This window comes from Heliangelus exortis, chromosome 9 (genome assembly GCF_036169615.1).
Source record: "Heliangelus exortis chromosome 9, bHelExo1.hap1, whole genome shotgun sequence".
Taxonomy (NCBI): Eukaryota; Metazoa; Chordata; class Aves; order Apodiformes; family Trochilidae; genus Heliangelus; species Heliangelus exortis.
Window position 1 is genome coordinate 15,293,486 of NC_092430.1, and position 16,545 is coordinate 15,310,030.

The 16,545-nt window shown below is 46.3% G+C and overlaps 1 protein-coding gene across 3 annotated transcripts in view; it reads left to right on the forward strand.

The window, feature by feature from the left end:
- The window catches only part of P3H2 (prolyl 3-hydroxylase 2), an 89,057-nt gene that overhangs the window by 8,927 nt on the left and 63,585 nt on the right, over window positions 1–16,545 (forward strand). For 2 of the 3 annotated variants that reach the window (XM_071752319.1, XM_071752318.1), the window contains exon 1: window positions 11,895–12,643. The exons of the other annotated variant lie outside the window; for it this stretch is intronic. In XM_071752319.1, coding sequence (XP_071608420.1) covers window positions 12,161–12,643 — 483 coding nt within the window. In that variant the 5' untranslated portion in view covers window positions 11,895–12,160. Of the gene's footprint in view, window positions 1–11,894; window positions 12,644–16,545 lie in introns of those variants that run through there. 3 annotated transcript variants of the gene reach the window in all.

A 16,545-nucleotide genomic window follows, 5' to 3' on the forward strand; every position in this document is an offset into this window, starting at 1 on the left:
ATAAAAGAAGTAAAAATAGCTAATACCTGTAAGACAAATAGGATCCTTGGAGGCAGGGGGGTAGAAGAGTGTGTTGTATTCATGGGTGCCCTTTCACAGGCACTTCCCCTTTCATATGAGGAGAGGCAGAATCTTAGTTCACAAATCAAGGGTTTATTGTCTCAGTGATGGATTGCTGAATGTCACTGAAATGTCTCAGCCTCCAGTTTTCTGTGCTCAGTGCAGCAGAAATCTCCATGGACAAACCCCTGCAGAGAGATGATGCATTGCCGGCACCAGTTGCTGATTTTCCTTGTATTTGGGGCTCACTTCTGCATGGACCCTGCTCTGTGTTCAGGGCAAAAGAAACTCAGCCTTGACATAGCTTTTAGGCTGGACACCCACAAAACTCAAGTAGTGCCTTTTTGAGCACAGAAGCTCACTCTATTAACAGAAATGTTTGTGTGTGTGGAAAGCTGGGGGTGCAGCACAGGGAAGAATGAGTTTCTGTGATGTTTTGTGATAAAAAAGCACAGTTAAAGAAAAAGGTCCCATTTTCTCCTGGCCAAGCCGCACTGGGGAAACTCCAACAAAATCAGTGGTGTTTGGCCCAGAGAGTGAGCATGTTGGCATAAGTGTGAAAATGAAGCATCCAAACTCTCACAGATGATTTATGAGAATTCCTAATGCTTTTACTGCCATTTCCTCCAGCTGACTGAAATCCTTTCACACCATCTACCCATCTGAGAGCAGATATCAGCCTCCTTTTTCCTAAATGCTAAATCTCAGGAAGACATCCCAGGAGGTGCCCATGGGAATAAGTTTAAATATCAAAGGTTTTTTCTTAAAATAAACATGCTCAAGCACCCCTGGAAAACCAAACACTTCCCTTGGGCTCCTTTAGCAGGCAGTGTTTCCCCTCATGGAAGCACAAAGTCTGTGTGTAATGGATACAGCACCAACTAGGCAAAATGTAGCAGTAGCAGATGGACTGTGTGATTTGATATCTCCCCCACTCTAACATGGGCAGTGCTATTTTGCCTTGAGTTCTCCACTTTTTCATCTCTTCCTGTCAGTCTGATGCTCAGTTTGTCCTGAAGCTGAAGTATGTTTTACAAAGGTGGTTCTTCAGTCTTTAGCTACCTCTTCTATTCTTAGGTCAATAGGGCTCTAGGGCTTCTGCAAACCCACAGTTAATGCCCTACAGAAATTTGCCACAAATTATAAAAGAAGAAAAGGGTCACAGACCTCTGGTCTCCCTGTCAACCTGACCTTTGAGAGCCTGAAAAATCAGTGCAGCCTCTTGTATCAGCTGGAGCACTGGGCTCCTGGTAGTTCTTACTGACTGCTCACTTCTGGGGAGTGATGCTCAGAACAGGCTTCTTAGCTCCCATGTAACCTGTGGCTGGAGATGTGCCATGCTGAGGACAGGAGCCAAAGGTGGTAAAAGTTTTTAAGCAGCTGGGGAGTTGGTGGTGGCTCACTAAGACCACAGGCCTAGGGAGATGTTCTTCCTTGCTTCTAGCTGGCACTGACTCTGATGTCAATGGCAACCCTCAGCACTGCCATCACAGCTTGATGGTCCTGATTTCTCTCTTCAGGTTCTGTCTCTACTTGCTGTGCTGCCCATGAGCCATCCCACCCGTCCTAAGGACTGATGCTTGCATCTCTACCAGGGTGCCACTTTTGGGGTAGAGAAGGGTTGAACAAGCAGCTGTGGGCACAGGCCCTCCGTGTGCCACTGATATGCAGGAACCTGATCAGCAAGGCACTTCCATGGAGTCAGAGACAATGCCCTGACACCCTACCTGCAGCCAAGCTCTGGCCAATGCAGCATGAGCTGTTCTGCTCAGATGGTTAATGCAGAGGGAGAAAAGTTTCCCAGAGATGACTCACAAATTCCTGGTGATGAATGTGCTGATGTTATTCTGAGATGAGGTCAGCTTTCACAAGCACAAATGCTGCAGATGGGGGTTAGCTGTGGGCTTGGTCTTCATCCCGTGTGTGTATAAAGAGGCATTAGCAACAGCCCCAGTGCAGAGTTCAGCACTGGCACAGATCCCTCTCCAGGGGGCTGAGCTCTGCCAGCCTCTCCTTTGCCGTCTCTCCCTACTGGATTAATATTTGCAAATTTTTCTGGAAGCAAAATATCAGCAGTTCCTTAGGATTTGTTCAGCAAATGTAGCATGCTTGTAGACAGAAACGGAAGCAGAAAAAAAAAACCAACAAGAAAACACTGCAGGCAGTGCTAACATCAGCCTCATTTTTATTTTATCTTTCAAGGTGGTTTTCCATGTTTAAATGTGTTCAATACAATAGTTAAAAAGCATGTTAATTTCTTCATTACCTGCAGCATACTGGATGTTCCTGCTCTTAAGTTGTTCTTATTTCTAGGCATTTGAGAGTTTAATAAGGGTTTATGTTTGTTTAAGGAATTGTTGCCCACCCAATTGAAAGATAATGGGATGCTGTAGCCTTGCCAAGTGTTTCAGTGCTTCAGTAAAATAAGAAGCAATTTACACAAGGCAATAAAATGGTACCCCACCTCCCCAATGAAGAAACACAAAACATAGTTTGAAATTATGTCTGGCTCAGAAAACAAATCCACCCTAACTCAATGCACTCCATAAAATTAAATAGGTACAAAATCCCTGTTGGTTCTCCTTTTTTCCAGAAGTTTGGAAAATTAGCACAAGAGGCTCTTGAAAATTCCTGTAAGATCTCAGCAGATTGACTATTCATTAAGACTTCTAAAGGGGCTTGATCACATACTCCATTGTCCCTGATTTCTTCTCTCTTTGGGCTCCATCACTTTTAGAGCTCAACCCAGATGTGTGAAAGGCTGAAGGAATCTATCCAATGTAATGATTTGCCTATTTACCCACTTTGCTGCAGGGCTCAGCACTTAATAATATTTACCACACTGGCATTCAAAACATTCTGGAGGCTGTGCTGTCCTTCTCCATGGCTCTTGTGCCACCTCTGTCGAAGGTCTGAGAGCACCCCTGAGCTGTCAGAGTGGGCTTTTGTTGCCTTGCCTGTTTCTTCCATAGTGTGGAAAAGGAATATTTTGGAGCCTACCCATGTGAGAGAGAGTATTTATGTCCCATGGGGACAGATACTGGCAGGGAAGTAGGAGTCCTGTGCCCTCAGAAAGGTGCTGTCAAGTCTCTTGTCTCAGCCTGCCTGGAGCTCCATCCAAAGATGGATGGTCTGCCCTGTCCCTTCAAGGACTGCCATAAAGAAGGGTTTTAAAATTCTGTCTTGGCTTAAGTGGCAAGAAGAGACCCAAGCCCCAAATGGGGTATAAACCCCATTTTGTTCTCACATCCTGCTTACCCTTGGCAGAAAAGGGTTTCTGCTGGCCGTTCCAGCGGAAAATCCCATAATGAAGCCTGAGCTTTATATTTTGCCTATATGTGGCCATTTGCACTGTAAATGTTGCTGTTGGTAGTGCAGCAGGGGCACCATTGATGAATACTCACTTTTGCCTTTGAAGTTGCAAACTGAGCTGAGATCCTCAAGCACACAATGGCAAAAAGCGTGGAAGAAAACCTTAGCAATGCTGTCCTTGATTTCAGCTGTGAGCCAGAAGGATAACATGCTCTCCAGGGCTGTTCATGCAGCTCCTTTCAAAAACCACCAAACCCAGCATTTCCAAGCATGCATTATTTCAAAAGCTTGTAGTCATAACAGCACTAGACCTATTGATATGAGATACTCCCAGATCAGCATCCAGTTGTGGCCAAGGACCTTCTGAGATGCATTTTAGGACCGCATCTCCACCCAACCAGCTGCTAATCCCTTGAAAATGCCCTAGACCCTGCTGTGAAATGCTCTGCTGACCTTTGTTTCAGGGCTCCCGCCAGCCTCTTCAGCAGCTGCTGCTCAGAGGGACCCTCCTGGCTTATAACAACAGAGGCTGTTTGAAGAAATAAATATACATTCTGGCCATTTGCAAAGCCGGGTTCACAGCAATCTTTCCTGACAAATAAAGTCAGAATCTTCTTAAACAGGAACATACACTGGCTCAAAGATTAAAGCCTTCGTGTCTCTCTTTTGCCATTAAAATCCCACTTCTCATTAGAAACTTCACTCCTTCTTCCAGAAAATATCAGCCCAATCGAGCCATCCACTTGTCACAGTATGACGGATGAATGCAGCAAAAGGTTGCTGAAGCTTTCAGCTGTCCTTCTCTGGCCATATACTTCAAAAAGTACTCTTGGCCTGGCATACTGGGAAAATTTCACTCCTACTCCTGATGGCTTGGCTGGGGGGATGCTTGTGAGACCAGATCACTTTTCTCTGCAGAAATTACAGGGGTCAAAGAAATAACCGCACTCTAATTTCTAACAGCTGAGACTGTCGATGCAAGGAGCACATACAAAAGCAGCCCTGTCTGTGGCTTACTTATTTTTCACTAGTAGCTATATTACAGAAACCAGAAAATTACAGAAAACAGAATCCTTGCTACTGTATCCAGAGATCTCCTCTTGGCTACACTCCTAAATCTTTTTTTAGACAAGTCCCAAAGGTAACGCAATCCACAAGAGAGGGAGCAACTGCACAGTAGGGCCTATTTTTGGTGATTACAGTAGGGCTGAGATCTGTCATGTCCCTCCTCCTCCTTCCCAATCCACCCTCAGCCAAAAAAGGCCCTGAAGAAACTTTTGAAGCTGTAGGAAACAGCCTGTGCCAGTGACACCCTCTCTGCTGGGGTGCTCACCTTTGGTGCCTGACTGAGCAAAGGGTGTCCCCTGTCAAGGCCTCAGGGAGGGGAGTCAGGACAGCTGGTTCTTAGTGATTTAGCTCTCTTCAAGGCCTTCTCCTCTTCCCCTTGGAGGAGAAACAGCCACTAATCACAGCAACATCAGCTTTCACAGAGCACTGCACCACAGGGAACACAGAAGCAATTTCCCTTCCCGTTCTTCAGCAGTGTTTCTCTTCTGCAGTTTCTCCAATTACAGGGAACACTTCAAGGAGACAGGATATTTGCTCCTCTCCACTTCATTATCACCATCTGGATTTGCTGCTCTTGACATATGTTCCCCAGCTGATGTGACAGGCACCCTCTGCAGTGCTACCACCAGCTGGCACAGCTGGCATCCTTGGCACCCCACAGGAGGGAAGGAGAGGGTGGCACAGGGAGATTCTCAAGGCAGAGTCTGTTCTTGCAGGTTTTAGTGTTGACCTTGAGCAAACTGCAGTCACTCTGCATCCTTACACTTCTGCTCCAACATATCCCACCCCTTCAATACCCAACTTTTCTGTAATTTCTACCACTGGGAAACCAAAGTGAATATGCTGCCACAGGGGAATTAGTCCTGATTTACTTCAGCTTTAACAAAGCCTAAAAATTGACCGTGAGGGAAGAGAAGGAAAAAGAAAAGAGCGTGAGGGACCATGTCTTTGCTTGGATTGGCAGAATTGTTCCTGCACTGAATGTTTTTCCACTGGCCTGCAGCAGCTCTGAAAATAATCATGTTATTCAGCCACCCATTCCAGTCTCCTTCCTCCTTTCACCTTTTCAAGCCCTCCCAGCCCTTCATCCATCAGGAAGGGCCCTGCATATTACCTGTGCAGAGCCCAGCTTTCCCAAGGTACTCATACAGGAACAAGGGATGGAGAGAGAGGAGGAATGATGGTTCAATCTCCTGCACACCCTCACTGGTGACAGACCCTCAGTCTCCTGTATCCCTTTAGCTGGGCTTCTCCATTAAGCCTGATAAATGATGGTAAGTGTCTCATGGGCTGGGAGCCAGGACATACCACTGCTGGTGTGTGTTACCAAGATGGTACCAAGCAACACGGAGCAGCTGCAATGGACCAACCCCCAGGAGAATCAAGGCTTGGTCTGTTGCACACTGCCAGCCCAACTCTGAAGTCTTATTTTTTTCCTCTCACCCTGGGGTTGCACAGTTGGCTTCAGCACTCCAGAATTACATCTGTGAGGAGAGACCAGAACCAAGGAGGTCTATGTATTACACAGAATGTCAAGAATTCAAGTTGTGTTTCCTTTCCCAGGGGTAGTTTCCCTTAAGACTGGATTTTACTGAGATGTTCTGGGTTGGTTATTCGCTTCCCACATCTGGGTGGGAAGCAGTGTGCCAGCAACCTGTCTGCCTAGCAGCTGTGGTAAAGTGAGTTTTATGTGTATAGCATTAGCAGAGCATTTTAGGATTCTTTAGGATGGAAACCACTGCCATAAAAACCTAGCACCTTGCTGTAAAAATGATTCTGCCAAATGCACTTTCAAGTATTTTTAGTTTTAACCACCTCTGGGCCTCCATCTCTGCATGCCCAGTGTGTCCCTGATCTGCCCCAACGTCATTTCACCCTCATGAAGATTTTTGACTTTTAACCAAGGCAGGTCTTTGAGGGGATCAGGGAGCAGGTACAGACCTACACCGACTTATACTTAACTGCACACCATTTCTTCCAGTTTCCCTTACACTGCAGATGATCAGGCTGTGGATGTTGACTTATACTTCTTGGTCGAATTAGTCCAAACCGAATTAATGTACAAGAAAGATGGAGTGTGAAAGAGTATAAGTGATACAAAGTGAAAAAAATTAATCATCAGATCATATGACACAGCTATTTTCAATGCAAAGTCTGGATTTAATGAGACACAAGGAACCCAGTACTTGTGAAAGTGAGCTGACTGTCTTTCAGTCTCTCACCTGCCCGCTTACACACATCACCACAGGGTACCATACAGATTCATGTTGGAGACAAGTGTCATCTCTATCTTTATGCCTCCTAGATGATGATGTTCATGTCCTTCAAGCCTTACTCAAACACGCCACTTCATCCAGGCTGTCCCACCACCATCCAGTCATTGTGTGTGGGACCTCCTGGAGCTACAACCAGGCTCTGGCTGTGCATGCACATGCTCTACACTTGACCCATCATTTTGACAATGTCACTGACTTCAGTCCAATTACAGCCTTCATGAATTGAACCCTGTTCACACTCTGAAACTGAAACTGACGCAGCTTGCAGCTGAAGTTCAGACTGTTACACAATGAAACCATTCACACGTCTCATTAACTCTGGACTATGCATTGAAAATAACTGTGTCATGTGATTCAATGATTACATTTTCTCAGTTTATATCATTTATAGGTACCTTCCTGTTCATAACTGTCTTTAAATATGTAAAACCTTTTGTGCTGTCAGTGTAGGAAAAGTGCCAGGTAGAGCACAATATAATAATTCCATAGTGTTATTAATTTTTGTTGTCCTAAATAATACAGGCCATGGAGGTACTTTAAAATGCAAGCTGAAAGATTCAGACATGTGGCCAGACCCTCGAAGACACCAGAGTGCCAGTGATTTTGTATTTTGTACTTTATGAACTTTTTTTTATTGTTGTTGTGGGATTCTTTTTAAATTTATAATGGCAACAAAGAGCAAGTTTCTTAGTAAGCAAAGTAAACAGGCACTTGGAATTTAATACAGTTATACTGTTGTTTACACGTGGGAAGACACAAGAATCTTCTTCTTATGTGATTTATATGAGTGTATTTCTCTGCCGAGTGCCAAGGGCGAGCCTTGTGTTGTACTTGTCTGTGCTCTTGTATTAAGGTTTTATAACAGATCCAGCAAGGGAGTTTCTGTGTATCACAAAGTGCCTGCAAACTAAAGCACATTTGGAGGCACAATGAAGCGATCATTGCAGAGATGAGTTTGGCAAGTAAGTTTTGGTTTGCACTGCAGAAGAGAAGTGATGGCAAATTCTAGGGCATGAGACCTTGTCCAAAAGAGGCAGAAGTACAACAAGCCCCACGAAATGAAGCAGAGAGACAGACCATACCTGACCAAAGAGAAGAATAAGCTTCAAAGCTGGTATTCATAATGGACTGTAGTCGAGGGAGATGTAGACAAGCACATGACTGGGCTGAGGCAACTTTACTGGATGCTATTGAAAAGGAAAACATGACATGGCCTTAACACTCTGTGAAAGGAAGGATATCCAAGCGGAAGGATATCCAATGCTTAGATCAGCATTGTAAGTAAAACCTTGCTGGCAATCATTTTATCCATCTGCAAAGGTAATGTCTGCAGATATCAGGAGGAAGCCATTAAAAAAGAGGCAGTTGTCAGCAAGATACAAGATGGACAGGCCCAGAAGAAATTTCAGGATAGAGGCCTGCTAGGACAGAGATTATGGGAGAAGAACATACAGCATTTGATCATAGATCAGATGTCTGAGAGAAAACAATGGAGTCAGCTCCTCTCAGGTCCTGCTGCTATAAGAGAGTAAAAGTGAAAAGGCTTATGAGGAAAAATTAAAGGCCTCCTGTTTACCTGTGCTGAACTCAAGTTTCAGTGACCTATCCAGACCACCGTGTCAGAGTCAGGCTCAAATGTACAGTGGAACAGCTATAGGGAAGTTGATTTGTAAGTCAGCAAAGAAACAACAAGTACAATCTGAAGCAGATGGAGTGGTGTCTCCAGCATCTTCCCTGGGTTCCCACCATCCACATACTGCTGCAATGTGCTCTATCTTGCTATAACAAGAATAATAACTTAAAGTGAAAATTCCTCCTTGGTCACTCATCTTTTCACCCCTCTCAAACCTCAACTAGTTTTATGTCACATCGGTAGATTTTTCCTAGAAGGAGAGTCGCAAAATGTGGCACATTATAACTATTGCAGCACATTTATTTCTTTGGTATTAATTTCCTGACATCTACTGATATTCCTGATCACTCCCACACTCTTTGAAAAGCTGTTGAATTGATGCAGTAATGCAACAGAACTGAGATCTGGATTTGGGTCTCAATCATGAAGTACTTCAATAACAGTTTGGATACATTCAATACATTTGAAGTTTTATACATGAGGCAAGGACCTAAGCCCTTCAGTGAGGATGTGGTGCACTTTGCCAGAACTCTCTCTTACCAAGGTACATAGCTGAAGAGGTCACCTCTGTTTGATTTGGGAATTACAAAATTTGTCCATGAATTAAATATGAACACAAGTCTACAAATGAAACAGAGAAGGCTTGAAACTTAGGTCTGCTTGAAATGTGCATGTAGAAAAGCCATTTTGAAAGGCATTCTAAAATTTACTCTTATCTGGTTGCCAAATCATCAGTGGTTTGACCCATACATCAGAGATTTCCCCTCCCCCCCCCCAAAAATAAGCATGCTTCAGCATAGGAAAACATCTTTCAAAACAACTGAACAGGGGCCAGGATCAACATATGAACAGGGGCTGAGTTGTTACATTTTTAGAATTATTCCTTTCATTAGAGGCATGAAGGTTATCTCAGGCATCTTGGGGCCTGGTTCAGAGTTATAACATCCTAAACTAGTAATTGCTCTGCTGGGCAAAGTCCCACCTTTATATGTGCAAGACTTCTAAATCAGCTCCTTTCCATCTCTAGCCAGGCAAGCCCACCTTGCCTACCATGCTGCAGGCTGTAGCAGCTGCAGTGCTGAATTATTATAGTTCAGATCTTCTGCAAGAACAAGGCCTCAAGTAGGGGGACCAGCAACTTCTTTCTATCTGCTTGCTGCCTTTGCATTTAGGCAGTGACCAGGGGTATAAAAATAAAGGTGGTTGCACAAACAACTGCACTGCATGTCCTGGAGATACCCTGTGTTGAGTGTCTTCTATGTGCCAGCTATTTTTGAGCTCTTTGATGCAAGTAGGTAGCAATAAAGCATCAAGGTGAGGCAAAGCATAAACTTTTCTGAACAAAGAAAGCATGACCCTAGGCAGGTGTAAGGGCAGTCTGGTCCTAAAATTAGTAGGTGCCTACAGAGAAAACCTTCAAGGAAGTGCAGCAGAATTGGGCTGCTGAGTGTCAGAACTCAGAACGTTATCTTTACTGTTTCAAAAAAGATTGTCAATGAAACACCTGGATAAGAAAATCACAGAATCACAGACTTGCTTGGGTTAGAACTGACCTTAAAATCATCTCGTTCCAGCCCCCCTGGCCATGGGCAGGGACATCTCCCACTAGATCAGGTTGCTCAAAGCCCCATCCAACCTGGCCTTGAACTCTTCCAGGGCGGGGCATCCACAACTTCTGTTCCAGTGTCTCACCACACTCACAGAAAATAATTTCTTCCTATTATCTAATTAAATCTACCCACTTTCAGCTTAAAACCATTCCCCCTTGTCCTGTTACTACATGTCCTTTTAAAATGCAGCAGGATGAAGTAAACCAGTTCATTTGACTGTTTTCTCTCCAGTCATTCATGTACATTCTGCAATCCTTCCTACGCAGGGCCACTGCATGTGTGGATGTCATAAAATAGACCTTGTGATGGACTCTAAGACACCCAAAGAGAGGGTGCTCAGCCCTATTTCTCATTGTGGGCACAGCAGCATAAATGAGAAACAATTTGATCAAGGCCACTAGAGCAGCAGAGGGGGAAGCACAGCATGACCATAAGCAACACCTGGGTTGATGCAATGACAAAATCTGGACCAAATAGGTTTCAAGCATCTCCCCCTTGCAGCTATTTAAGTCTATGAAAAGATAGCCAACAGCTATAGAAATATCCCTGAAATGTCTAAAACCACCAAGGCCACAATCCCTGGTGTCAGACCCTTCTGAGTACAGTGCTCTACACACAGCCTTGGAGTGCTCGAAACCAGAACAGCTTATAGCAAAGCATGCAATGGGATCCAGGATTTGCCCTTTCCCCCTCACTCAGAAACAGCTGATTTCAGCCAAATTCACTGTATTAATATGAAAAACTTCTTGCTGACAGGTGTTCAACACTGTGATTATTTAAAATGCCAATGAAGATTTTTTTTTTGCGTGTCACTAGGCTGTATCGCCAAACATCACGTCACAAGAATGCCTTAAAATTCAAAGATGAGTAACATTTTTGGCAAGGCAGAGCTTTGCAGTACTGGAAGAGAGAAACCTTGGAGGAAGTGAGACAAACACACAGCTGGAAGCTGAAAAGGCTTCACAAGGCACTCACTGTGCCCATCCCAGATGATTTATTTGCAGAATCCTCAGTGGGGGGAGGCTGTCAGGGAAAGAGGGGCCAAAAGTGGAGAACCCAGTGAAAAATAGCTCCAAGCAACAACCTCACAGAAGGGACAAAACAAAGCATCATGGACTGTATCAAAAGAAGCATGACCAGCAGGTTCAGGAAGGTGATTCTTCCTCTCTTTTCTTGTGAAATCCCACCTGGAGTATTGTGTCCAGGTCTGGGGTCCCCAACAGAAGAAGGACATAGAGCTGTTAGAAGAGAATTCAAAGGAGGCCACGATGGTGATCAGAGGGCTGGAGCAGCTCTCCTATGAAGACAGACTGAGGGAGCCACAGATTGTTCAGCCTGGAGAAGGCTCCTGCAAGGCCTTATAGCAGCCTTCCAGTACCTGAAGGGGCTACAGGAAAGCTGGGAAAAGACTTTTTGAGTGATGAGGGGGGCCTGTTCTAAGCTGAAGGGGAGGAGATTTAGATTAGTTAATAGGAATAAATTATTTTCTGTGAGGCTGGTGTAAAAGGTTGCTCAGAGAAGTTGTGTATGCCCATCCCTTCAAGTGTTCAAGGCCAGGTCGGATGGGGCTTGGAGCAACCTGGTCTGGTGGAAGGTGTCCCTGCCCATGGCTAGATGATCTTTAAGGTTACTTCGACCTAAACCAGTCGATGGTCCTGCTCGTAACGACGCCAGCCGTGGGGATGTGGGAAGCAGGAGGAGCACGGAAGGGAGAAAGTGCTGGTGCTGCCGCCATTTCGATCACCCCGGGGTTATTTAAATTTCACGATGTCATTTAAAAATAACGAAAAATGACGGGGAGGGCAACGGAGCGGCGTTGCTCCGAACGGCGCAGCCCGGTGGCTGCACAGCCCTCTCCCGCACCCCGCCTCGCTGCGGGAGGCCGGGCCGGACCGGGCGGGGCGGGGCGGGGCGGTGGCTCGGGGCCCTTTAAGAGGTGCCGGCGGCGGGAGGGCGGCTCCGGGCCGGGCGTGGAGGGAGCAACAGTCGCCGGAGGAAGTGATCTTCGTCTCTCTGCATCGCGATCCATTGTCACGGTTCCTGCCGCACGGACCCCCGGGCTCTGCCGCACCGCGATTCACCGCACGGACGTCTCCCGGATCCCGCTACACCGAAACATTTTTGCCCGGTGCCGGGCTCCCGGACCTTACGGCACCGAGCCCCGCTGCGGGGTGTCCGAACCCCCCATCGCAGCGGACCCCATGGCACGTCCCGCCGGTGCGGCGGGCACGGCACCCGGGAGCCGACGCTGGGGGGGGGCCCTGCTGCTGCTGCCGCTGCTGCTGCCGGCGGCGTGCGGGGCGGGCGGCGGGTGCGGGGGGGAAGGCGGGCGGCTGGAGCCCTTCGATGCGCTGTACGCCAGCGGCGTGGAGGCCTATTACGGCGGAGACTTCGCGGGGGCTGCGCGGTGCCTGGAGCGGGCTCTGCGGAGCCGGCGGGAGCTGCGGGCCGCCCGCTTGCGGTGCCGTCGGCGCTGCCGCGGGCAGGTGCGGTTGGCTGCGGTGGGCCCGGGAGCCGGCGGTGATCTGACCTTCTTCGGTTCGGTGCTGCGGCGGGCCGGTTGCGTGAGGAGCTGCGAGGAGCCGCGCCTGGGAGCCGCTTCTCGCCACCGCGCCTCCGAGGAGGTGCGCGCCGATTTTCAGCGCAGGGTGCCCTACAGCTACCTGCAGCGAGCCTACATCCAGGTAGGCACTGCCCGATCCCTCCCCCCGGGAGGGATCACACTGTCCCCTGCCCTGTTCCTCTTAACCTCGCCCCTCGAAAAGGTTATCCTCTTTTCCATCCTCCAGAAGCATCCCTGGTGTGGTCCCCCCTTCCACCTGTTTCAAGTCACCCGTGTATGGTCCCCCTTCCTCCCCTCTCACTGTTGTGTACCTGGGGTCATGGCCTGTTCTGGACACACAGCATCCTCGATGACAACTTGGACTCTGTCTTGCCTTGTCTTGTTCTTTGTTTTTTTGAGTTGTTTTGGGAAATTATTTTGTTTGTCTTTGGGTATAACATAGTATAACATAGTATGATTCTGAAAATTATCTGCCTTCAGTGGAGTTTGCAGAGAAAAGCCCCCAGTAACATCCCAATTTCTTCTGCCAGAGGTGTTTCCCTTTGAGACAAACTGAACTGATGCTGTGTTCTGGGAGCTGTCAGTGTGCAGCAAGCTGGGAGGTATATACAACCTCTGCTACTGGGATCTGATGATGTGATGTGAAGTACTTCTCAAGATACTGCACAGTCAGTACTTAGCAGCCACTGACATATTAAGTATCATCCTTTTATTCCAGTAACTTCTGTCTTGTAGCAGCTACCTTCCCTAAGGAAAACAGTGTTATTCTTTGAATTTCCTTGCCAAAAAGAAGAAGAAAAAAAATCCCAGAACAAAACCATCCTTCACCAGAATAGCTGAGGGTGGGTTTTTTTGTTTTGTTTTTTTTTTAGTTCAAGACTAGTTCTGTGTCACTCCAGGTACCTGTAGTAAGTCTTCCTGTTCTTGAGTACTAAAGCCAGAAACTGTGAGAATTTTATTTCATGCCAAGCTGAATGTTTCAAACCTTTCTGGAGCATTTCCCTCTTAATTTCTGCTTTATTTGAACACATTCATAACCTTTTAGTTGCTATAGACAACTTAATAGCTGAAGACCTACTTGGGGGAGCATGAAGAATATGGTTCTGCTGAAACAGATACCTAGTTGGAGAAGTAAACCTTTGTCGTAGGCAGTGCCAGTGTGTGTGGTGCAGTGCCTAACAGCAGCAGAACAAGGCAAATCATCAGCTACTGCATTTTAAAACCTTTTGGAAGATCTTAGGTATGTTGCCTTTTCTGTACTGCCTTAATGTCATTTTTATAAGTCAGGGACTAGAACTGCCTGGGCTGAATATGTAGTGTCCATCTGCTGCATGGAGTTCCTGAAAGAAATTCTGGGAGTGAGCAGGGACTAGATGATTTGTTTGTGATTCCAGTGATACTGACAGAATTTTTCAATGGACCTTAGCCTGAAAGATGCTCTGGGTAATACCACCATCTGTGGGAAATGACACTAAATTTGCCATGCTAAAAAATTTAGTGACTTTTGCTTCTGGGCTTCTCCCAGAGGCACCAATGTTTGTTCACATCAGCTCATCAAGAGCCTTTCCTCAGAATTAAGGAATGGGGTTTTTGTTTCTCATGTCAGTATAATCAATCTACAAAAATCCAGATGATTTTTCTAGTATGGTCTGTTCTCCCATTTCTGATTTTACTGGGTCTGAGTTTTTACAATTTTCCTCTTTTAAATATGCACTGTACAGTTATCAAAGCTATGTGTTGAAAACAAAAATTTTTCTTATGTCTGCTTCATCTTAATTTGGTTTTGAAATGTCTGGAGATTATATAATTCATGCTAACACTTTCAGTTTCCTGCTTTCTGCTGGAGTACCTGATGTTCTTGCTATCTGCATGAATGCCTAGGATTTAGGCACTGTAGCCAAGGGAAGGTATTCTTAATGCTGTTTGTTTTTAATACCTTCTTTAACCCTTTCTGATGCTCTTGGGTTTTGTAGGCAGCACTCTGATCAGCTTTGTCCTGCAGGGGATCCCACTGTGGTTTGTTTTCTATCCTCCCCCTACTGCTACTGTTGCACAAGCTCTGTTCCCAGGATTGCTCTTCTGATCTGGCTCAACAAGTCTGTGTGCAGAACAAAATGCCCTGCAATGGATTTGCCTGCACTTGCACAAAACATGAGTTCTAATGCCTACCACTTACATACTCTCAGATGTGAACCATCCCCTGGTGCCAAGGCTGAGTGCCAAGCTTTTGGCGTGTTCCCCGAGGGCTGGGATGCCTTGGCACACAAACCCTCCAGGGAGACCTTGTCTGCAGCATCCATTTGAAGTTCTGTCTGAGAAGAAGAGCTGCAAAGCAAGGCTTTGTGCAGAGCCCCCCTACTTTGCTGTGGGCAGGCTGCATAGCTCCAGGGGGGGGCTGTTTGACCCCCTTGTTTTGCTCCTTAAAACAGAAAAGGAAATGAGATGAGGTTAAACATCCTGCTGTGTATCCTGTCCAGCCCCTCCCCCAGATGCGTGGGGAGATCTGGATGCTGGGCACTTGCACAGGGTCCCGGCCAGGCTGGCTGGACAGCAGGGGTTGGTGGCATTTGTGGTTGGAGAGAGGAGGAGCAGCCTGGAATGTCCTTCCCACCTCCCACTCCTGCTGACCCCATGCTTGTTTGTTTCTTGGGAGGGAAGAAATGCATCCCTTTGGGAGGCAGTGACAAAACAAGGAACAGATTAAAAAAAAGTGAAGAGTTTGGCTCTTGTGCAGTGCTTTGAAAAATAGTGCTGAATAAACATGAGCTAATTCTTGCAACACTCCTGTGGGGTATGAAAAGCAAAGGCTTTCAGTCCTGCTGGACAGATGCACAGGCCAAATATTGGCCAGCACCCCATGTGCCTCTGCTGCTTTAGGAGCAACAGAGCCATCAGGTTGCCCTGGATCAGGCCTCTGAGGCTGACTGCAGGCTCTACAGAGATTCATAAGTGAACTGTGTTGAACAATTAACCCGACTCCAGATGTGCTCACGTGTCTTTGCAGCTTTCTTGTATGTTTTGCAAGTAAGAAGACTCCTCCTTTTTCTAGGATATCTGATCTTTTCTGGTAATTTAGTAATATAGTAGGTACAGCTAGATGAGGCAGTTAGAGTGCTATGGTTTTTAAGGAGACAGTGATGGTGATGAGAATGTGGGATTTAACTTTTAGTACATGTAGTGGGCTGTCCAGCCCAGGCAGAAAAGGTCCTTCACTGGATTTCTGATGTCATGTCCCATGGGCAGAAGGGCAGTTTGCCTCACGCTGTGACTCTGCTGTATGCTGGCTTGCTTGGTCTTTATCAGTGAAATACCCTCTAGGCTTGGTAGGTGAGTGTGGAGGGCATCTCTGTAAGTTTAAATAATTTATGAATCACAACTTCTTTGCTTTGCTGCCTTAGTCATCTTTTCTTTGTTAAAACTTAGCCTGTGAGCCATGATGTCTCTGATCTTTTTGGGGTTTCTAGTTCTGAGTGTGAGTGGAAAAGGGGGAAAACGTACATGGTGAGGGTGTTTGCTGGCTGTGAGCTGCTGACTCAGTAGCTGTATCGGACATTGCTGGAGATGGTCTGCAGTGAACCCTGTGACAGACCTTTCCAGTTCTTGTGCTGACAACTGCAAGTGGAAGAGTTTATTGCTCTATCAATTACAAAACCAAGTCTTGCTTATCTTCTACCCTACTAACCCTTCCTGGACATATCTTTCCCTCATCTCACTTTGTTCCCAGCCACAGCATCCCCTGCCCTGTTTGCTGGGTGATCACTTTTCAGTTTTCTCTGTATGTTGGTGTTCTGCTACTGAGCACTGGCTCCCAGTTTGTAAATGGTGACTCACAGTGGTCTCCTCTTCCTACTTGCTGCATGCCCCATTGCACATCAGTGAAGCACAGCAGGAATCATGCACAGGTGGTTTGTGATCACCAGACTTGGGTCTAGATGAGGAAAAGCCTTTTAGTCTGTGCTTGGGTTTAAAACAATAAATAAAACAAGTCTCCAGGATGTAGGGCATTGTTCCTTTCTTAATGAT